This window comes from Carassius gibelio, chromosome B15 (assembly GCF_023724105.1).
Source record: "Carassius gibelio isolate Cgi1373 ecotype wild population from Czech Republic chromosome B15, carGib1.2-hapl.c, whole genome shotgun sequence".
In the NCBI taxonomy this organism is placed as follows: Eukaryota; Metazoa; Chordata; class Actinopteri; order Cypriniformes; family Cyprinidae; genus Carassius; species Carassius gibelio.
In genome coordinates, this window is record NC_068410.1 from 12,155,692 (window position 1) to 12,179,436 (window position 23,745).

The 23,745-nt window shown below is 38.2% G+C and overlaps 1 protein-coding gene across 2 annotated transcripts; it reads left to right on the top strand.

Moving 5' to 3' along the window:
• The first annotated feature begins 120 nt into the window (after positions 1 to 120).
• Positions 121 to 23,059, top strand: LOC127972715 (serine/threonine-protein kinase TAO1). 2 transcript variants are annotated; one of them, XM_052576445.1, is made up of 21 exons: positions 121 to 265; positions 368 to 616; positions 9,290 to 9,534; positions 9,631 to 9,702; positions 10,282 to 10,383; positions 10,504 to 10,549; positions 10,699 to 10,795; positions 11,381 to 11,494; positions 11,721 to 11,812; positions 11,896 to 11,989; positions 12,078 to 12,159; positions 12,676 to 12,843; positions 12,990 to 13,196; positions 14,815 to 14,946; positions 15,092 to 15,328; positions 15,442 to 15,570; positions 15,656 to 15,859; positions 15,982 to 16,221; positions 16,864 to 17,076; positions 17,158 to 17,340; positions 18,072 to 23,059. In XM_052576445.1, the coding sequence occupies exons 3-21, from the start codon at positions 9,403 to 9,405 to the stop codon at positions 18,588 to 18,590; spliced, it is 3,063 nt and encodes a 1,020-aa protein (XP_052432405.1). In that variant the 5' UTR covers positions 121 to 265; positions 368 to 616; positions 9,290 to 9,402; the 3' UTR covers positions 18,591 to 23,059. The 2 variants fall into 2 exon arrangements, with proteins under 2 accessions (XP_052432405.1, XP_052432404.1); XM_052576444.1 differs by having other exon boundaries at positions 163 to 616.
• The last annotated feature ends 686 nt before the right edge of the window (positions 23,060 to 23,745 follow it).

Below are 23,745 nucleotides of genomic sequence, written 5' to 3' on the forward strand. Positions count from 1 at the left end.
ACTGCTTATGTACTACTAAAATCCCATAAAACCTTGTGTTTTGGTTGCTGTTAGGGAATAAATGAAAAATTAAACTTCAGCAGGCCTCCTGGATGGATTCTCGAGCGCCTTTTTAGCAATCGGCTCCAGCGAGTTATTAAAAAGATTCAGTTCAAAAGAACGATTCCACGGCGAATCGGACATCACTAGAGGAGGGCAGAGGGAGAGAAATCACAGCCACCACCACCACAACATGATCATCACCCCACAGCCCAAACACACTGGGGTAAAAAAACAACAGTCTTGAGCATTTAGGACCGAATCTGAGGTGTGGTCTGGCCCTCGGTGTCTAAACGGACCGTGTTTATCTCTGTGTTTAAACCGTCAGGGAGTGGATCTGTCTCGGACGCCATCTTTAGCAGCAGCAGTAGCCCGGGAGAGTGAGAGCTACTGGGCCAACGTCAACCAGCACCGGGCTGGAGGAATTTCTCCAGTGGACACTTATGCTTGACAGCGATCGATACGTTTGTCTTGACTGATTTGGGGTCGGTAGACGTGTTTCAGTCCACTCTGTTTGTTGTTGTTGTGGTCGGAGGAGTTTTCTCGGACTGGCTGCTCATCTTGGCCTGTTGGGAGGGTAAGTGATCTGTTAGCTCTTCTGCTAACTTAGGTTCATGTCAAAATAAAAATGTCTTGCATTTTGACACAGCAGAATGTCTTAGTTAAACTTTTTTTCTGTTTATTGTAGCCCATTCCAGTCAATTGACATTAAAACGCAACCGTGTTGATCTAAGTTTATTAGTTTTATTAGTCATGGGTTTGACTGTTGAAGTTTGGCTGCAGGTGAGGAAAATCTTAACAGGTCCTCTTCATATTCAACATATATAAATGCTCATGAGTCTTCTGTGATGTGTCAGCTCTGTGTGTAATCTGGATGTCACCTTGTGTATGCTGCCTATTATGATCATTTATGTCATTATTTATATATATATATATATATATATATATATATATATATATATATATATATATATATATATATATATTAAGGGTGTGTTGCTTTATTGTGGTGAAATATCTGAAATACTTACGAACATGCTGTTACTGTAAAGTACAGTTTACCATCCAGGTTAAAGTATCTGTGTAAAGTTTAATTAGATGTTTTTGTACAGTTGAGATATACAGACTTGAATGATCATGATGGATGGACCTACTGTTTACATTTTGACATTTCCATCTGTCAGTGGGATGCTGTCTTTATTGTAATCAAGCTGATGATTCATAAATGTCTCTTGGATGTTATGATTGGTTTATTGCTTCTGCTGGTCTTGTATTGTATTTCTTGCTGTCCTACCTGTATATTGATGCTCGTATGCTGCCAAGGTGGAAATGGCCACTCTGATTGTATTGCATTGAAGCTCTGCTGCATTTGTTTATGGCTTTGCATCGCTCATAAACATGCAAACTGGTGGTATGTGAATGAGAGGCTGAATAGTGCCTCTGTTGTCAAGAGACACTGCCTGCTTTCTCCACCGTGATTGTCTTTTTCTGACCTCATTGCTGCCACTTAAATCTGGGCCTCTGTCCACAACAGCATCCGTTCAACACACTGAGCCCTCGGGGTCTCCACTCCCACATCCATCTGATATCAGACCTCTGATTATCATTAATGTCATCAAGAGACTAACACAAGTTTGGTCTATCAGTTTTGACACTTTCCATGCATCCCTCACTCTTGCAAGATAATAATTGATTCAAATATACCAAACGTGTAGCGGTTCTTGCACCGTGAGATCTACAGGGTTGCACTGTCCAGCTTTGAATTTTTGCCCTCCTGAGCAATAAAGTATGATTATGATTTAAGGGCTTAACTGAACAGATTTGTAAATTAATTTAAAAAAAATTTTTATTATTGCTTGCCCAGTAGTTTGGACATTTAACCATTCACACAAATAAATAATGTCACAAAGGAATATATTTGTGTTTTATCTATTATAGTAATTCAATATTATGATCAGATATTATAATATAATAAATCTTGTTTTGTATAAACATAACTGAAATGGTCATAATATTTGCTTTTATTTATTAATTAATTTATATTGCTTTATTATTAACATTGCTGTCCCAGTAGTTCAGACTTGCACTGACAATATTTATACTGACACATCACAAAAAAATGATAAACATATTTTTATATATTTCATATTTCTCACATATATTCAAGGTATATATTTGTTTTTATTATAATGACATAACCTGATATTACAATATAATAAATAGTTTCATATTTTATAAATCAGTTCTTAGTCATAATGTTTGCATGCATTTATTTATTTGTGTATAATAATAATAATAATAATAATAATAATAATAATAATTGGTAGTGTTGTTTGCACAGTAGTGTAGGTTTGTACTTGTGCTGCCAATACTTTCACTAAGAGCACCACAAAAAAAGATCAAAGTACTTGCAGCAGTTGAACACTGAATTCAGATGTATTTTTTTGTCTTGTGTTCAACATTGTTATCCTTTCCGTGGAAGTATATCACAAAGACACGGTTTGTTTTTTTGCTTATTGTTATAAAAGAAACAATAACACACTTTTTACAGAGATTATAAAGAGGCATCAAGGGCTTTTCCAAAGGTAAAAAAATATATATATAATCAGGTATTTAGCAGCTATGGTCTCTTAAATAATGCCAAAGGTACAATTTCCAAATGAAATGATCTCCGCAGAGCCTAATCACTCACAAGGTCATACTCCGTGTTTATGAATATAAAGCGGTGCATCGCTGGCACGGGACAGCATCTCTAAAGCTCTGCCCATGGAGAAGGACTGGGTCAGAGCTGTGCTGCTGTTTGTCTGACAAATGAAGGGAACTCCCTGCTAGACATTCCTCCTAATCTGAATTTAAGGGATGTTATGATGCTTGTTTAAGGAGAGGGGTAAGTTTTTGCTATCCTGACCTATTCTTTCAGGCCAGTCGTGACCGGACAGTGTTTGTGGTTTGGGTTATTTGGTGTAGGACAGTAATAGGAATACCTACAGTGTGAAAACATCACTGAAATGATATTGATTTGATAATATTCCACATAAACAAGATGGGGTTTTGGACAGATAGAACTATTTCCGTGTGTTTGCGGTGGCAGTTACAGTTCTGTTTTTCAGCTTCTCGCACATTCCTGAATAGCAACTCAGCATTTCTCCATTTGTGTGGCTAAGCTTTGCTTTGACTCTAGTAGTTTTGTTTAAGCTTGTTAGTTCATTGGAAAGTGAGATAATATCTGGAGGAAATGAGTTGAAGGAGTTAAGAATGTTGATGTTGACTTAAAGAGCTGATTAGCACTGAAATGGTCGGTAGGAGATTTGAAGAGGCATTAGCACATGAGTTGAGTGAACAGGAAATAGAAAAAGGCTGCATGAAAGAAAGCAAGCGGCATCATGTAGGCTGTTCCTACCCTGCTGTTGTGTCATCCTGTCCTGCCACATTCCTTCTGTGTGTCTGTTGAATGGCCTGATGGGGTGTCATCTCGTTCTGCCCTTACAGCCCGTGTCACATGCTAAGCGTCTGGCAGATAGCATTATTGCTTCACATCCCTGCTTTTTTAAATTCCATGTCACTGAATTTGAATTGAGGTGGAAAATTAGATGCGGAACAGTCATTTGAATATTAATTTAAAGAACTAGAACTAAAAATGGAATGAACAAGCATTCATTTAAAAGAAGATTTATATTTACAAAATGAAAATGTACACTAATATTCAAATGATCTGGGTCAGTATGAAAAAAAATAAAATAAAAAACTTTTATTCAGTAAGCATGACAGTAAATTATTTTATAATATTTCTGTGTCCAATAAATTCTGTTCATTAAAGTATAATGAAACATGAATCACAATTTCTAAAAAACGTTAAGTGGCAAAAAATAATTCAATGCTGAAAATAATAATACAAGTTTCATGAGCATATTAGAATGATTACTGAAGGATCATGTGATGCAGAAAATTCAGCTTTGCCATCAAAGGAATAAATTATATTTTAAAATATTTTAAATTGTAATAATTTAATTGTAAACATTAGAATGGCAGTGTAATTATTCAACTGATATGTGTTTTTTTTTGACAGCCGATGCTGATATCTTGGAAAGCAGGGCGGCTGATAGCCGATATAATGTTTTTAAATTATTATTGTTAATAAATAATTTGACATTGGATTAAAAAATAAATGTGTAAAAGAAACATACTTATACTTTAGATGACAGTATTTTTCACAAATAAATAAATATTTAATAAAATTATAATATACACAAAAAGTAAACACTGCAGCCAACAGGGCACTCAGTATTCTGGGAAGTTTTTGTGCATCAGGAATCATATTTTTTCAAATAAAGCCTGGATAACCCTCATTTTACATACAGCAAACTGTGAAAATTACATGAATATGACAGTGGGCAAATGCATAAAGTGCAGTATAATTTGAAATCATGAGTTTAAGTTTAAAGCATTCAATTCACATGGACGGACCGTCACACAGAGAACACGCTATCACATAAAATGTACATTTCACAAGATTTCACAGCTGGGTTCGACTGAGTTTGCAAGGTTTGTGAAATGAAATGTTCATTGTTTAAATTATATAAATGCATATTTGCTTAATGCTGACGGCAATCAAGAAAGTATTATAATGTTTGCCTTTCTATTACTAATAGGTCTAATATAAAATAAAGCGTTATAATACTTTCTGTATACATTAATTAATTTGTTTGCTTAACGGTTCTTACTGATTATTAGACAGACTTTTATCCATATTAGACTGTTAACTGTTAACGAAGATGACGAACATCAAAATAAAAGTCCCGCATCGAACACATCGGCCAAGCAGAAAAAACTTATCGGCCGATGCAGATATTTGGAAAAAATAACACCAAATATCGCCCGATATATTGGCCTTGGCGATATAGGGGTCGTCCACTAAACAACACTGCAGTGCCAAATAATTTACATCCACGTGCATCATGTACATCCTCACATGTCATCACATTGCGATCGGTTTGTAGGATCGGTCAAGTTTAGTAAGTACCGATCGAGTCATAAATATGATTAGCGGCCCATACCCATCTTGTGCCGATCAGTCGGAGCATCCCTTTATAAGTGCCTATGGTTAATTGTTGTCAAAATATAAACCAAAATAAATAAAAGTTCAAACAACCTTTCAAAACCCTAAATAGTGCATGATCTGGCCCACTGTAGGCATTTTTAGATATAGTTAGATTGTCTGTCAGCTCTGCATCTATAGTGCTGCTCATGCGTGGGCAAAGGTGAATGGGATGGTGTGATTCAAGTGGGTTGATGTGTGTGTGTGTGTGGACAGAGAGAGTGTGAGGCAGCTGGTGTGGTGGAACGCCGGCGCTTGGGCCTGTCTTGTGACTGAGACATCGGCCCTGAGCTCTCAGCATTGTGTCTGTGCAGCCGATCATCTGAGCAGCACTGAGGGGGGAGCAGTGGCCCAAACCCAACCAGCTCCAGCAACAAACAAAGCACTATTTTACAGTGAGGTCATTCCTAGAGTATGTGCCTATAGTTTGATGGTGTTTACTAATAAAGCACACAGTGGGAATGAAGGCCACTGGTGTACCTATGACAACATTGGTATTAATCAGAGTGTTAAAGTTAAATTTGGTGTTAGCATCATAAATAACTTACAGGAATAGTTCACCCAGTCAACAAAATGTATCATGTTGTGCCAAACCTTCATAATCTTTCCTCCACAAAAGAAGATAATGAAAAAATTTATATATATTTTGATGTTTTTTGTTATATTTTTTTGTCTTAAAGCTAACGTCTCAGTGGGGTTTAAAATACACTATTGATTTGACTGCACTAACACTATCGAATGAGAACAAAACTGAATTAAGCTGAATTATTGTCTTCTGTTGAGCGCTTTACAGTGGAAATTAATTTGTTACATGATTCATTTTGCAACATCCACACTAAGGGTGAGCGATATACCAGTAGACACTATTAACCGGTAGAAATTTGGCAGCATGGACTATCTTCTATATTAAGATTACTCGCTCACATGACGTTTTATACCATTGCGGTTTAAAAACAAGCAATTTTAAGTCGTTTAAATGCAATCAGCAGTAAAAGAGAACAAATTTTGTCAAATGCACAAACTGTTTCTGAGTGCTGTCAGAGAGGCGCGCTTACGTGAAGATAGTACTAATAGAGTGCGGGAGTATTGAATATAGTTATTTATAAAAAAATATTTTTTAAATGTTGTGACATTTGCCAAGCATGGTAATCCATATTCGTAATTGGTGCTCTGCATTTAACCCATCCAAGTGCGCACACACATCAGTGAGAAGTGAACACATCATGAACACACACCCGGAGCAGTAGGCAGCTATATATCTAGCGCCCGGGGAGCAACTGGGGGTTCAGTGCCTTGCTCAAGGGCACTTCAGCCATGGGTATTGAGAGGGGAAGAGAGCGCTATTCATTCACTCCTTCCCCATCTACAACTCCTGCCAGCACCGAGACTCGAACCTGTGACCTTCAGGTAACTAGTCTAAGTCTCTAACCATTAGGCCCCAGCTGCCCCATTTTTGCCGCATTATAGACCTATAACGGTTAAATACACTTGTATGTGTCAGAAGAATGCCCGTCTTTGCACGTATAATTGTCCTTTAAAGTGATGGCTAAATCACATTTGTAACTATAATAAGAAACATATATTTAATTTACACAGTGAAGAATATGCTATGGTATAAAATAACTATATTATGATGTATATCATTACCGTGAAATAAAATCACTCATATCATAAAAGATTTTGGTCATATCGCCCATCTCTAATTCACACTGTTATTGAAATTAACTGGATCAATTTTTAACTGACTTGAGCTGAATTATGACACTGTTGTCTTTTGTAGAGCTGCCAAAACAGGGTTTCTTAAAAGGCCTTTAAATATCTTAAATCGGAGGGGGGGAAATCATAAAGTTATGGCATTAATTGTTGCATATATTGCCCAACAAAAGTATGTTATTTGGTATTTATTTTTCTCAATACAAATCTCTAAATATCCTTAAATCAAGATAAAAGATATCTACTTAAGATGCTAAATGAACCTAATAAGACTTATTTTCATGTTTAAAACAAGAAAAAAAATTCTGTAAAATCGAAATCTGTTGAAGTTGAAACATTATGAAAACAAGATGTACATTTAGAGAACATATTACGTTTTGTGATCCATTTAGTTTATTCCATACATTTTCCCTACTAGGTCTTAAAAGTGTCTTAAAAGTCTTTTTTACATTCATAAAACTGGCAGAAATCCTGTTATAGCTGAATTGAACTCGTTTTGTAGCTAATGATCTTTACACAGTTATTGTACCAAACTGACTTGAGCTGATTAATTACATTATTTAGAGCTGCTTTAAAGCAAAATTTGGATTTGTCTCATATTTAAAGATGTTCGCATAATTGATTCTGTTCAATTGATTCTGTGATTTGAAACAATCTGTATGGTCTAGTGCACTATAAATAAAAATGGATTGACTTTCATTTTGTACTCCATCGACTTCCATTGTATGGACACATACACATGTTTTTGTGTGTGTTTTCCAAAATATTTGACATAAGGGTAAGGAAATGATGGCCGAGATTTCATTTTTGGGTGGCCTATCCCTTTAAGTACTGCATTTTGTGCATCCCAACCCAATCTTATGTATGAGACAACCACTCCTTGTCTAAAACCGGCTCATACAATAATTGTATTTCATGATGATGTCATATTCACTTTTAAGTGTAGATTTCTGTTCTCTCTGTCCTGTCACTGTGTGTCTGTCCCATCTCTGGCTAACCACGGACAAGGTGACATAGTTATGCACACTCCCAGGGTTTCCATTTGGAATGCTGACTGACGTTTATAACTGCGACGCAGCAGAGCTGAAGAAATTCTCGACAGAAAGATTACAAGGCGTGTCTATCTGGAATGATTCAGTTCAGATGTGTACAGCTGTGGACCAGGTGTCATGATGTCTTTCATTATATCGCTCTGTCAGTTAGGCAGCCATGCACGTAAGCAGATAAACATCATTCGAGAGGGTTTTCTGAGTGGATCGTTTGCAGGCTCTTGGCCATTGGCTCAGAGATGTTGTTGCCATGGAAACTGATGTGCTAGTTGTTGCTGGGCTTCAGATGGGAGCGGGTGCTGGAAGCAATCCCTCTCCTGAGTTTTGGCCAGAGTGTGCTTGATTGTTCTGACACTCAGCTTATTAACAACAGCCTCTCGCCAATAAACCACGCTGCCTGCATCAGATGAAGCTGGATATTTCTGCCTCCTTTTATATACATCATAATCATCTCTAACAGACATGTTTATTTCCATTTTATTTTTCACATGAGATCATCAATTTGACGAATGTCCATAAAAAATCAGTTTAATATGCTGATTTATTGTTAAGAGATATTTTCTTATTATAACTGTTGAAAACTGTACTGCTTAATATTTTCCTGGAAATCATGACACACTTTTTCAGGATTCTTTTACGAATAGAAAGTTCAAAAGAACGGCCATTCGCCTATTTAAAATAGACATATATTTTCAGAGAGTTTTGATTATTGCAAATAAATGCATCCTTGCTGAATAAAAGTATTCATTTATTTTTTTAAAAGCTTTATATATATAAAGTGGTGGCCAAAATTATTAGAACACCATTTCATCAGCCAAAAAAAGTTTTAAGTCAGCTATTGACAGACTCTTTTGCTGTAGTGTGTTTGGGATGACTGCAGCTCCTGGATGTCTCTTGCACACTTCTTCTCTCCCTGTCTCTGAGGCTCACAAGAGGAACTCACTGACCACATCTGTTGTAGCCTATTGTGCCTATCGTCTATACACAATACTATCCCAGGGATCCTCAAATCTGGCACACGAGGTCCACTTTCCTGCAGAGTTTAGCTCTAACCCTAATCAGACACACCTGAGCACGCTTATCAATGTCTTCAGGTCAGATCATTAGAAAATCACAGGTAGGTGAGTTTGATCAGGGTTGGAGCTAAAATCTGCAGTCCATTGGCCCTCCAGGGCAAGATTTGTGAAACCCTGGTCTATCGGGACAACCCTAGTATACATATACCGTACAATGGAGTCAAAATGTCTTGAGTCCTCATTGATTGGTAATCAAAATCTACTAAAAAAAAAAAAGAAAAAAATAAGTAACAGAATTTTCTGATTTAATCCCAATTTATTTTCTAATGCAGCACTATCTCTCGCTCTCTTTCTCTCTCACTCTCTTTTTCTCTCAGGTTTTGGTCCATATGAGGCCACAGTCTTGCAGATGAGCCATCAGTGGGGGCTGTCGTGTCGCAGACCCAGATAGTGACTGGTGGCTGTGGCCCAGGCCCCGCCCCCTCCCAGCATGCCCAACGCTGCTCGTGCGGGGAGTCTGAAGGACCCCGAGATCGCAGATCTCTTTTTTAAAGAAGACCCTGAAAACCTCTTCTCAGACCTGAGAGAGATCGGTCATGGCAGCTTTGGTGCTGTATACTTTGTGAGTAGTTTTGCATCTCCCAACAAAATAGCTTTTAAACACTGAATTCATAATCATTCTTCTACTTCATTTATGAAATTTTTTTTTTTTTTAAAGGCACGGGATGTGCGGACCTCGGAAGTGGTGGCCATTAAGAAAATGTCATATAGTGGAAAACAGTCTAATGAGGTGAACATAAACATACATTTTCGCATGTTGTTCTTTCTTTTTAAATTATTGTGTCTCGCTCCAGACTGTAACCTATGCATGTATTCCATGATTCATTTTTTAATCTGAGCTCTTGTGCATAGTGTCTTTTTCTGTTCACCAAGTTTTAGGCCAGATTTATTAAACAGATTTGATCTCATTAAAGCACTGATGGGAGTGTAAAGTTCTGTGGGTGATCTACTGACAATGTGCAAATTATAAAACACAGAGACAGCCAGCACATTTCCATAATGACCAATGCAATATACCAAGAGCAGCACAAATTAGCATAAGCTCACAAACAAGGAAAGCTGGGGGTTGAGACATAACGCATACTTATTTGGGTGTTAAATAATGGCACGAATACCAGCAAATTGTCTACTGCAAACCTTAGTGAATCACCTTGCACACAAAGCAAATTCATTCAAATGCATATGCAATATAAAAGAACCATTCAGGAATGAAAGAAAAGGCTCTATTGACTGTTTATCTGAAAGTGCACTGCATTATTATACATTTCATATGCATTGGTTTGCTTTTTGTTCTCTTTTTTTTTTTCAGAAATGGCAGGATATAATAAAGGAGGTGAAATTCCTTCAGAGGATAAAGCACCCAAACAGCATAGAGTATAAAGGATGCTACCTGCGAGAGCACACAGCATGGGTAAGAAACCCAACCCAGCTAGCAGCTATCAGATCACTTATCTTTTTAATATGAACAGTCTGATATATTTGTTTTCTATATGTATGGACTACTTGCTGATATGCGTCTCTGTCTCTCTAGCTGGTTATGGAGTACTGTCTGGGGTCTGCCTCAGATCTCCTCGAGGGTATGTTTTTTTGCTTGTTTAATGCGTCGATTCACACAAAGATATGTGGACTCCATATACAGCGTCAAGTTACAAGCAAAGAGCATTTATAGAATTATTTGTTTATCTTCAGAGAGACCTTTACAAACCAATTTTTTTTTTACCCACAGTACACAAAAAACCTTTACAAGAGATGGAAATAGCAGCGATTACTCATGGTGCTTTGCAGGGGTTGGCGTATCTTCACTCCCACAACATGATTCACAGGTGAGTTCTCATGTTGGCATTTGAGTTAGCTAAGCCCAAAGTATACTTCGTTTTTATTTACGTACGCTAGAGTTGCGTATGGTCGAACGCGTAGCCTTTTAACTTATACTCTATTTGATGCTGTGCGCTATTTTGTTTTTCCGTCCTTTTAATTTTGTTTTCTACTTTGAAACAGCGGCCCGGTAGTTGTTGCCACCTTGTGGAACAAATGATTACTGCAAAACAAATTCAATGCACATGTGCGACTTGCACGTACAAAGTAAAATATACTTTGGGCTTAAGAGTTTCTTAGTACCAAACCCAATCTTTTTAAAAATATGTATATTACATTAGATTTAACGTAGAAAACTTCAAATTCACTATTTATCTATTCACATAACTGTTAATTTGTGTAAGGATAATACCAGTGGAATCAATTGATCGCTGAAATGGCAAGTATTTGCAGGTTAATATGCCATGTCAATATTTAAGTCAGTAGGTATACATAATGTCTCAAACCTGTGAATGCTGACATTATTAGCTATATAAAGCAGGGCAGTGTGTGGTTCAGTTTTGTACGTTTACCCTTTCCTGGCTGTTTGACAGGGATATCAAGGCTGGGAACATCCTGCTCACAGAGCCTGGACAGGTGAAGCTGGCAGATTTCGGTTCTGCTTCAATTGCCTCTCCTGCTAATTCATTTGTGGGGACACCTTATTGGTGAGTTGCTTATAAATCTTCAAGACTTTCAATTGTTATAAACTTAAAAGGCCTTATAAGACTATAAGACAATTAATTATTGATAGGCAAGTGTGCAGTAAATTAGGTAATCAGTCTGTCTAGGCCTTCCAATTACTTAATTGTATTACTGATAGTTTATGGTTGTATTGCATAACTTAGGAATTTTCAGTTTTTCTTAAAACGTTTGCTATTTCCTGTATCTCAGGATGGCCCCAGAGGTGATCCTGGCCATGGATGAGGGTCAGTATGATGGGAAAGTTGACATCTGGTCTCTAGGAATAACCTCTATTGAATTAGGTGAGATGAAATAGGATTCATAAAGACTTAATTTTTTGCTCAGGTACCCAGTATAGTTTTCTGATAGTCTTTTTGTCCTTCAGCTGAAAGAAAACCACCACTCTTCAACATGAATGCAATGAGTGCCTTATACCACATCGCCCAGAATGAGAGTCCAACCTTGCAGTCCAGTGAATGGTGAATGATGGCTTTACCCTCATGCTCAATAACCTTTCTCAATTCAAAGCTGTATTGTTTGAAATCCTCTCGCTCTGTTTTTCCCCAGGACGGACTACTTCAGAAACTTTGTGGACTCCTGCTTACAGAAGTTGCCCCATGATAGACCCAACTCTGAAGAACTGCTGAAAGTAAGTTAAAGAAAGTTCACCGCTCAAACAGAAGGATGGAGTTCAGCGAGTTCTCTTTTAAAGATTCTTATGCAATGCTTAGGGTACACTGTAAGAATTCATTTATTTTAATGTGATCTTTTCTATCTTCACCACACTTTGATGCCTTTAGCTGTTTTTCTGAAGGCTTTCTTGTGTTTTCTTGCATCAGTGACACAAGGGAGTTTGTAATGCAAAGCCTGACAAAAAAAAAGTTTATTTGTTGACCTGAGGTAGAAGTTTAGATTAATATAAAAAAGATAAAACATATTAATAAAACAACAACAAAAGTTTTTAATTTGTTGTAAATACCTGAAATTATTTCTCATGATAAATGTTGGAAACAGCTGTGCTGCTTAATATTTTTGTGGAAACCATGATACATGTTTTAGGAATCTTTGACAACTAGAAAGTTCAAACGAACAGTCAGAATGGTTACTGTCATCTTGGGTCAGTTTAATTTATTTTTGCTGAGTAAAATACTCTTTCTGTGTGCAGCATGCGTTTGTCCGGCGTGAGCGGCCGAATTCGGTGCTTATTGATCTGATCCAGCGCACCAAAGATGCTGTGAGGGAACTGGACAACCTGCAGTACCGCAAAATGAAAAAGATCCTCTTCCAGGAGGCCCACAATGGCCCTGCGGCGGAGGTCCCAGATGACGAGGAGGTCAGTTATTGCAATAGCATATCTTGGTATCCTGCCAAATGCGTTTTACAATCTTTCTGCCAAGGGAGGAAGTTGTGTTTTGTCCTAGTTACATATACAGGATATTTTTAATCAAAGGATGTTTCCATTCATTTAATGTGTTGTAGGAGGTGGAGCACAGTGTTGGCCGCACAGGCACAGTGAACAGTGTGGGCAGTAACCAGTCCATCCCTAGCATGTCCATCAGCGCGAGCTCACAGAGCAGCTCGGTTAACAGCCTGCCTGACGCCACAGACGATAACAAGAGTGAGGTGGACCTGATGGAGAAAGACCAAACCATCATACCCAACAGTTCCATGATTCACGTCAAACCGGTTTGTGCACGTCCACAAAGTATTTACATATTTACATTAGATTTATTTTCTAAAAACCTGCTTTTAGATTAAGCGGCATGCACCACACAGAGCTGTTGTTCACTGACAAGTTAAGCGGTATTGTGTTCAAAATCTTATGCGATAGGGTTGTGCCGATAGACGATAGTATCGTGTATCGACGATAGTCAGAGATATCTATGTAAGCAGATGTCTCTGTCGATAGTCAAGACGATATTAGGCTCTTTCTCCTATTAATATATTAAATTATAATAATATTAACTATAATTATTTTTATTTTTAGGTGTTAGGTATTAGGTGGCCTATTATAATTCGACTATCAAACTGCCCAGCTATTTATCTTCAGCACCGCATTTCTCTCTCTCTCTCTCGCTCACACACACACACAGCACACGCAATAGAAGATTAGAGCCTGTAACGTTACGTAATGTTTGACTCGGATAACTCGTTAAATCCATGAAATAAAAGAGAGCGAAAACGAGGAGTTTTTGTCCCACACAATGGCTGATACACGGCAACGCACTCTTCTCATCCATGAGATTAACTCTTTCATGGCGTTACAAATAAAGTAAAGACAAAATAATAACATCTCACGTAGTCCTTCTCTTAAAGACTGATCACTTATAACACTCACTATGTGGTGATGATGTAGAAGGACTAGGTGAGAACCACTATGGATAAGTTCGCTCTGCCACCTGTTATTATTTTCATGCACACCGCACTATAATGTGATGCATGCAAAATACATAGTTTTGGCCATTACAAAGTCTCCATCCACAAACAGACGTACATCAAGAACAGAAGTCTCTCTTTTGCTCCACCCATGCAAGATAATATCATGTATTGTCGATCTCACATGCTGACGATATGACGATTTGAAAAATCACCATATCGCCCAACAGTAGTATGCTATTCATCAAAAAAAAAATTGTCTAATTGTCAGTGAACTACAGCTCTGTGTAGTGAATGCTGCTCAATCTGAAAGCAGGTGATGGTGATTTACTACTAATACTGATGAGGTGTGCATGACAAAAGAATGCGATTAATTGCACAGCCCTAGCATCTAGCTGTACTTTTAAGAGGTGAGGTCTTTGTTACTGCTCATGGACTGTCTTTGAATTCCAAAGCACACTGAACATATCATGCAAGCTTGTTCTGTTTTTATGGTATTAAAGGATTAGTTCACGGCATAATGAAAATTCTATCATTAATTATTCGCCCTCATTCTGTTCTAAACCCATAAGACATTTTTGATGGAATCTGAGAGCTCTCGGACCCTCTCGGGCTAACGTCTCCTATAAACGGCATGTTGAAATTAGACTAAGTTATCACTTAACCATGAACAGAATCAGAATTAGCTTTATTCACCAAGTGTTTGCAGACACACAGTGAATTTGTTGTGGTTTACAAGGTGCTCTTGGGTACATGCATACATATATACATTTCTGACATGAGAACAGAAAACATTTAAATATTAAGGCTTAACAATAAATAATAATAATGTGTATAAAGTACACCATAACCATAGTAACCATTTAATATGCTTTATGTGTCTATTATGTATACCTAAATTATGCTAACATGCTTAATTTGTCTGAAGGAGGAAGAGAGCTACCAGGAAGAAACCGAGGCTAAGAAACAGCCCTCAGAGCCTCAGTCTCCCCCCACACAGACACCAAGGCGTCAATACCGGAATCGAGAGCACTTTGCCACCATTCGCACAGCCTCCCTGGTGAGAGCCAGATTACCACCCAAGACCAGAGTCAGGGAGTCTGTTTGCTCTCTGATCACTTCCAGTTTAATAGTTCACTGTTTTCTACAACACTTGAGGGATAAAAGCTGGTTTCTTGTCTTGATCTTGTCTTTGTGTGTCTTAGGTGACACGTCAGATTCAAGAACACGAGCAGGACTCTGAGGTGCGTGAGCAGATGTCTGGCTACAAACGAATGCGCAGGCAGCACCAGAAACACCTTCTGGCCCTCGAGAACAGGCTGAAGGGCGAGATGGACGAGCACAGACTCAAGCTAGACAAAGAACTGGAGAACCAGAGGAACAGCTTTGCTGCTGAGATGGACAAACTAATCAAGAAGCACCAATGCACCATGGAGAAAGATGTACTGTAACATTATTATACAAAACCAAATCATAAACATAATTAATTGTTAAAATCAAAAAGATGTTAAAAAGTCAGAATCGTCTGTTTATGATGCATCATTCTGCTTTCCAGGCCAAGACTTTTTCCAACAATGAAAAGAAATTCCTGCAGCACATTCAGAGCCAGCAGAAGAAGGAGCTCAATAGCTTCCTGGAGTCTCAGAAACGAGAGTACAAACTGCGCAAGGAACAGCTCAAAGAGGTCGGGAAGCCAATCTTGACAGCTTCACTCTTATCCTCGTTATATTCCATTACACGTTCCCATTTATTGAACTTTTTCATTGCAGGAGCTAAATGAGAACCAGTCCACACCAAAGAAGGAAAAGCAGGAGTGGCTGTCCAAGCAGAAGGAGAACTTCCAACACTTCCAGGCAGAGGAGGAGGCCAACCTACTTCGCCGGCAGCGGCAGTATTTGGAGCTTGAGTGCCGCAGATTCAAACGGCGAATTCTCATTGCACGTCACAACGTGGAGCAAGATCTAATGAGAGAGGTTGGCAGATGGAGAGCTTGCACGTACACAAACTCACAAATCCAAATTTAGTTTCCATTTTTTGCTTTAAACTGAGCCGGAAATAAGTTCCATTATTTAGTCTGACATCTGTCTGTTCTCAGGAGCTGAATAAGCGTCAGACCCAGAAGGATCTAGAGCACGCCATGCTGCTCCGACACCATGAGTCTATGCAGGAGCTGGAGTTCAGACACCTCGGCAACATCCAGAAGATGCGTGCGGAGCAGATCCGCCTGCAGCACCAGACAGAGCTCACCAACCAGCTGGAGTACAACAAGCGGAGAGAGAGAGAGCTCAGACGCAAACATGTAATGGAAGTCCGACAGCAGCCCAAGAGCCTCAAGGTAATGTCACTCAAGTTTTCCAGACAAGGTTGTAGGTTGCAATTCCTTGAAAATAGGCTTAGTGGGTGCTATAGCTTGGTGCTTGAAGAACTGGGCTGGCAACCAAATTGTTGTTCAAATACAGTGTTAGCCAAATTACTATTTCAAATTAAAATAAGGTTTAGAATTAGTTAGGGCATGAAAAAATTGATCCCACCTGATTTCTTATAGGGATGGGTCACAGTGGTCAACTAATCAATGAGGTCAACTAGTATAGAATTGCTTCCCAATTTATTGTTTGTATTAATGACTAGTCAACTAACTAGTTGTGCAACAACTGACTAGTTCATTATAGAGGTTGACTAGGTTTAGAATTTATTTTATTACTTGTGTATTTATGATAAGCTAGCTATCCACCAAATGACTAATTAGTGAGGTAGACTATTTTTATGTAGAGGTAGACTTAATTATTTGTACTTATGTCAAGTCAGCTGTTTTTGAACACAAACGTGTCCCATTTGAATGCTCCTTAAGGAAAGCTCAGGGCAATCTGAAACCAGCCCATCACTTTCTTTTGAACGACCAATTAATTGAGTTGGAACACATGTAGTTTTGTGCATCCCTAATTACTTCATTTTTCCTAACTTATTTTGTCTCTGACAGTCCAAAGAGCTCCAGATCAAGAAACAATTCCAGGATGCATGTAAGACCCAGACCCGGCAGTACAAAGCCCTGCGAAACCAGCTGCTGGAGAGCATACCAAAACCCGAACACAAGACCATGCTGAAGAGACTGAAGGAAGAGCAAACCAGGAAACTAGCAATCCTCGCTGAACAGTATGACCACACCATCAACAACATGCTCTCCACACAGGCTGTGAGTAGCAGACTGAGAACAATATGCTTAAACTGTTTCCCCATCAATCCTTGATCGACTAATATAGATGATCTCTCTCAGTTGCGTCTAGACGAGGCGCAGGAGGCAGAGTGTCAGGTGCTGCGGATGCAGCTGCAGCAGGAGCTGGAGTTGTTGAATGCATATCAGAGTAAGATCAAAATGCAGACGGACGCTCAGCAGGAGCGAGAGAGGAAGGAACTGGAGCAGAGAGTGTCCCTCCGGAGAGCCCTACTGGAGACTAAGGTCCTACAGAGTCATTTAAACACACAATCGCTTTCACCTTTTTTTAATTACTGTATTTTTCGGACTATAAGTCGCACCTGAGTATAAGTCGCATCAGTCAAAAAATACGTCATGACGAGGAAAAAAACATATATAAGTCGCACTGGACTATAAGTCGCATTTATTTAGAACCAAGAACCAAGAGAAAACATTACCATCTTCAGCCACGAGAGGGCGCTCTCTGATTTCAGTGTAGACTACAGGAGCACTGAGCAGTATAGAGCGCCCTCTCGCGGCTGTAGACGGTAATGTTTTCTCTTGGTTCATGTCAAATTAATTTTGATAAATAAGTCGCACCTGACTATAAGTCGCAGGACCAGCCAAACTATGAAAAAAAGTGCGACTTATAGTCCGGAAAATATTGTAGTTTTTTTTAATGTATAAATTACTTAAACTTTATATTTAAAAAGCTTTGTTCCTTTTTTTTGCTGTTGTAAAATGTCAAATTTAGTGTTGTCATATTTTGTCATGTAGCTGAGTAGGATACATTTTTTTATATATAAAATAGAATATAAACTAAAATAATATAATAAAAGTTGCCTAAATAAAATATATATTTTTATATATTTATGCAGTTCATTCATATTTAATTATAAATGCCCAAATGCTTTTTTGGGCCACTGTAAATCAAACTTTTTTTTAAACTGTATTAATGATCAAACTTGATTTGACACCTCTGGTGTTTCCCACAGATCGAAGAGGAGATGTTGACCCTGCAGAACGAGCGCACAGAGCGGATCCGTAACCTGCTTGAGCGCCAGGCCCGAGAAATCGAGGCCTTCGACTCAGAGAGCATGCGCTTGGGCTTTAGCAACATGGTGTTGGCTAACATCTCTCCTGAGGGCCTCAGCCACAGCTTCCCAGGGGCCCCGGCCAGTTGGATCCCCCATCAGCATCACTCAGATGGCTCTCAGGGAACACAGTGGGGCAGCAGCACTGGTTCAGGGGCCGGCCACCACTACCACTCCAGTCCGGGAGGAGCACAGGCCCAGCAGGGCTGGGGCCAAGCCATCCCAGGAGGTGGGCTTCCTCCATGGAGCCACTCCCCCTCGGGCCCCCAAGGGGCCATGCCAAAAAGCAGCGTGGGGATGCGGAACAGCCCTCAGGCACTAAGAAGGACCACTTCAGCAGGACGCACTGAACAGGGCATGAGTAGGAGCACCAGCATCACATCTCAGATATCCAACGGTTCGCACCTGTCCTACACATAGACACCAGTGCATTTGTGCCAACCCTGCACACACAAACACACACAGGGTAGAGGAACGCACTGGCCCACACTAAAGACTGGCACAGAGAGCAGAGCCAACTGCACTCGTCTACCCATCTCCCTCTATCCCCCTTTTCTTTTCCTTTGCTTTCTCATTTCACATGCAGACATGTATGTAAACGATAGCAAATATCGCTCAGGTCAGAAGAAATTCTAACTTTGTATGAAGCTTGTTTGACGGCCATGCAGAGCTAAAGTCAAAAACACTAGTCTGATTTAAAGCTCACTTGATGAGATTCATTTAATATAGTACATATTACAGAGAAAGATATATATATATATAAATGTGTATAAAATAGATGTTTATTAATTTAGCTTTAGTCCACTTAAAGTGTGGATTCATAAATCAAAAGGATGTTAAAAGGAGATGTTGGCCATTATTCTTGAGCATAATGATTACATAAGTATAAAGTCTAAGCTGTCAGCCTGCTGTCATGCTCTTAGGAAAAATAATTTGGGTTTTAATAAAACAAAGAAATGTATTTTGTGTGTTCAGTATATGGATTAGGAAGAGAACTGGCCAAACTGTTGATTTCAAGTGAAAGTGTTTTAGTTGTCAGATTTTTAGGTCGGAAGATTCATATGCAGAGAAGATTTAGGAGTTTGCCTACATCAAGTACTGTGCTGAAATGAATGTGAAAAAAAAAAATAGGTTCAAAACTTGACTTTTGTTACTTGTTTAGTCTGCAAGTTAAGGTCAATGGGTCTGTCTTGCCCAAGCAGTGTGTTTTAAGATTTTTAACAGTGCAGTCGAGCACAAATATGTTCATATATCCAGCATACTTTTTATTTAGTCTGGACTTGCATTAAGCAACCTAATTATAGCCAGACAACCTGTCTTCAGTCCTCATAGCCTTTTGATGCATCCTTTTTTTATTAGGTCAGCCAGCTTTCATCTGGATGAGGTGTCCAGACACGTTTAGATGTGGTGCTTTCTTGATTATTTGTTTTATGTGTAGGTGTGCAATGCCTGCTTAAATATATCGGATATACTTTCAGTGCCTTCAGTGTGTTAATTGTTTAATTACTCAGTAGAGACATGCCAGAATTAATGTTTTCATGTAGCTAAAAAAGAACCACTTCCATATTTAGTTTAATCATGTTCCCCAAGCTAATGAAGGGACAGTATTGGTCAGTTTGAGAAGAGTGTATGCTGGTGTGAATATATTTGGCTGTACACCTAAATAGGAGCTTATATTATCCCACTTTGTAATGCTAAACTCTTATGTTGATAAACTTTTGAGGTGCCTTTGAATAGCTGCCAAGCAGAAGCACTTTATTTAGTGTGTTGTGTTTGAGGATTTTTATGGAACTATGGAAATGGCTAATGCAGCTGTAAACTGTAGTGTGTGATGGCGGATGTCCAGTATTTTTACTGTTACTCTTTTAAAAGAATTCTGTGGTCAATTTAAGGAAGTGCTAGATATGAATTTGTCAGTGGTTTTAGTACAGTACTGTCATGATTTATCAAATGAAATGAATGCAGAAACTGTTTGAATGTATTCTGTCCTCCATCAGGTTCGTGTCATGTATTTGACACTGTAGGAATGTAAGGAATGGTAGGAGCATGAACGACTTCCTTTTTTTCCCTGTAGGTCATGACAGCAGGCTTTATGTGACACTAAACTGGCTCTTTTGGAGCAGGCAAACACTCTTGATTTAGTCTCATGACTTCCACACTAAATAACAAATGGTGTGTTCTCCATTTCATGCTCCTTCACTACCAGTCAAAAGTTTGGACACATCTACTGCTTATTTTTTATTACTATTTTACATATTTTAAATAATAGTATATTACACTACCATTAAAAAGTTTGGGAACATTTTTTCAATAAAATTATTAAATGTTATTTAATATGACTGTTTTCTGTTTTAATATATTTTAAAATGTAATTCATTCCTGTGATGGCAAAGCTGATTTTAATTTGTTAGCCTGATTTTAATTTGAATTACGCTGGTTCATATTTTTGTGGAAATCATGATACAATTATTTCAGGATTCTCTAATAAATAGGAAAGTCAAAAGAACATCATTTATTTGAAATAGAAATCCTACACCGGATAACATTTATAAATTGTCACTTTTGATCAATTTAATGAGTCAAAATTATTTCTTAAGAAATATTACTGACCTCAAACTATTGAATAGTAGCGTACATTAGAGGAGTGTCATTTCAACCAAACAGCTTTTGCCAAGTAGATTCTTAATGTTTTATGTATTAAAATTCTTGAAGAATCAAGTTCCTACACAGCTTTTCACTACATGTGCACAAGAAAATATTGCATATTATACCTACACTTAAGTTTACAAAAGCATGGGAGAAATGCCAAGCAGAGACGTTTGTGTGTGTTTGATGACTCACATATTTTCATTTTTTTTAATCAGTTCAATCTAAACGATTCATAGTAATGGGAAGGTTAATGGCCAAATTCTCTCAGTGTAGTTCATGAGGTGCATCCCGGGATTCTTTTTAAATAGTATCGAAGGAGTTAGCACACTTGCATTAAGTCAGGGGTGTCCATCTTTGACTGGTAGTGTCGTCTGTAACGTATGTTTTTTATGAAATCAATAGCTGCCTCAAAGATTTACCAGCCAAAAAGGATATTTTCTCCCTCATTTGTTGGCTGTTATAAGCAACTGAGATGACCAAGTCCATGAGTAGAATTTCCTCTCAGACACGCGGGGCTCTTCTCCCCCTCTCCCCCTGCTCTCTTTCTGTCCTCTGTGCCGCCCATACCGCAGGTGTCAGTGCCCAGTATTGTGAGGATATGATCTGTGCTGCCGATGGCCCTGCATGCCCTCACTCTCCCCAGCTGATTCACACGCCATCACTCTGGATCCAGTATTTCAACGCACGGATGCCTGAATGCACTTTCTTGGGGGAACTTCTCAAGCAAACTCTTTGTTTTCCCAAGCGAGTTTATCTTGTTGGTTTGCTTTACATCACTCTGACTGCAGGAGTCACGTTGACCGATGCATTCTTGTGAAATTCTTACTCATGTTTTAACATTTCTGATGGAGTACAATGTTACCCCTCCCTCTTTTGTTTCCATTGTGCAATCATTAGTGAAAACAAAACTCTCCAGGCAGAACGTGTGTCTCCCCTTTCAATAATATCTGGCTGTAATGTGAACGAGCGAGTATACAGTGTACCTAACAAACTCTAAAGTCGTCTTCTGGGGAGAGTGTTCATATTGTATATTTGGTTTAAAATAAAGATTTAAAATGCATAGAAATGAACTAAATCGATGGCAGTGTACGTTCGATCAAGATTCTCTGCGCTTTTAAAGGAGTTTCTGGCCTGTGTACAAGGAGCCTTGGGGCTCCGGGGCCTCCGAGTTGAACTTCAGGGAGTAGTGTGTGTTTACACGTCACCTCTGCACACTTTGTGTTTCCATTTGTATTAGAAAATCTGTCTGTTGATCACAGGAACGTTTTGGGTGCTCTTTATTCTGAATCCTCCATTCGTGCGAATGTCAGAAGGTGCAGCAGAAGAGCTATAAAAGGCACAGAAAAAGATGCAAATGTTTCTATTTTGGATCCTCCCATAGGTCATGATCATATTTTGTAACACACAAATGATCCATTTTGTTTGTTTTTTAATACCTTTTGGGTGAGGGCTGTTTGAATTTGGTTGGCATTACTCATAACTGTGTCATACCTGCCACTGATATAGATTACACATCTTATTTTTTATTTTATCCTAGATTGAAACTTGTCCTACTGACTGAATTTAGGGGATATGTAAGTAATACTGATATATCAGAAATATTAGATTGAAATGCAAACTTATTTTCTAAATAATGGAGGTTCAACCTCTGGTCAAACACTGTGCCATCCCACAGCTGCCATGCCCGGTCACTACTGCGTTGTCTCCTCTCCTGTTGACAGGCTATGAAAAAGTGATGGATATTTCAGTTCTGATGGACCTGGACACTCCTATCGCAAACACTACAAAGAAACACAACAGGGAGCGATAGAGAGGGGCTGGTCTACAGGGAAGGGCTACATTTCTTGTAAAAGAACATCAGTATTCATTTGCGGTGGTTGAAACGGCACACTAATGTATTGCGTACTGAATTTCTTTTGAAAAGTAGCGTGCTAGCGTGCCGTTTCTCACACAACCATTGTCCTCTGGCTCAGCATCACCACTATAACTCATATGTAACCTGTATCAAAATGTATAGATCGTGTATCATGTTATTGAATGTCTAAAAAAGATTATACAAAAAGTTTAAAAATACAGAATAAATGGCTTGAAATTGTGTTAAAAGTATTCATGAATCAGAGAAAACAAATATCTAGAGATAAATGAACTATTTTTTTTTTTTTCCTGTTCTGTAATTACTGTTGTGTTGGAGAAACACTGGTCAGAGGATCCGCTGTAATAAAAGTACATTTAGTACAACATCACGAGTTTTTATTTTTATGATACTTTTTATTTATAAGTATTTATATTTTATATATTATGGATGGTTGCATACAAGCCGTTTGTTTCAGCTTGGGTTATAGATCTTAATTTTAAACTGAAATGTTCTTTACAGTATTGATTCTTATATTGACAATTTGATGTTTTTTGCTTTCAGCTGTCCATGCATTTTTTTTAAAGGTTTTTGATACTGACCATCAGTAAAAAAAAAAAAAAAAATCAAAAAAGGTTAAACAGTTTAAACTCGCAATTGTGAGAAAAAAAAGTCAAAACTTTGAGATGAAAACTTGCAATCCCCCCCTTTATATCTCTATTCAGAGATTATTTTTTATTTATTCATCTATTCACTATTTCACAGCAGAAGGCAGTTTAATAACACTGATATAACAACATTTACAGAGTTTGAAGACTCCACATCTGATACATCTGTTACAACCATACTAAATTTACCTGTTTTTTGTTGTTGTTTTTTTTTTTTTTTTTTTTTTACATCTTTGATAATTAATATTGTTTAAATGCACTATTATTAATGAATTATTAAGCTCTATATCAGGAATTATGATAAAAACAAATGTAAATATGTTTGTGCTACATTGTGTACAGAAGGAAACACAATGACTCATTTTGAAAAGAAGCTAAATGAGTCATATGATAAAACTACTGCATT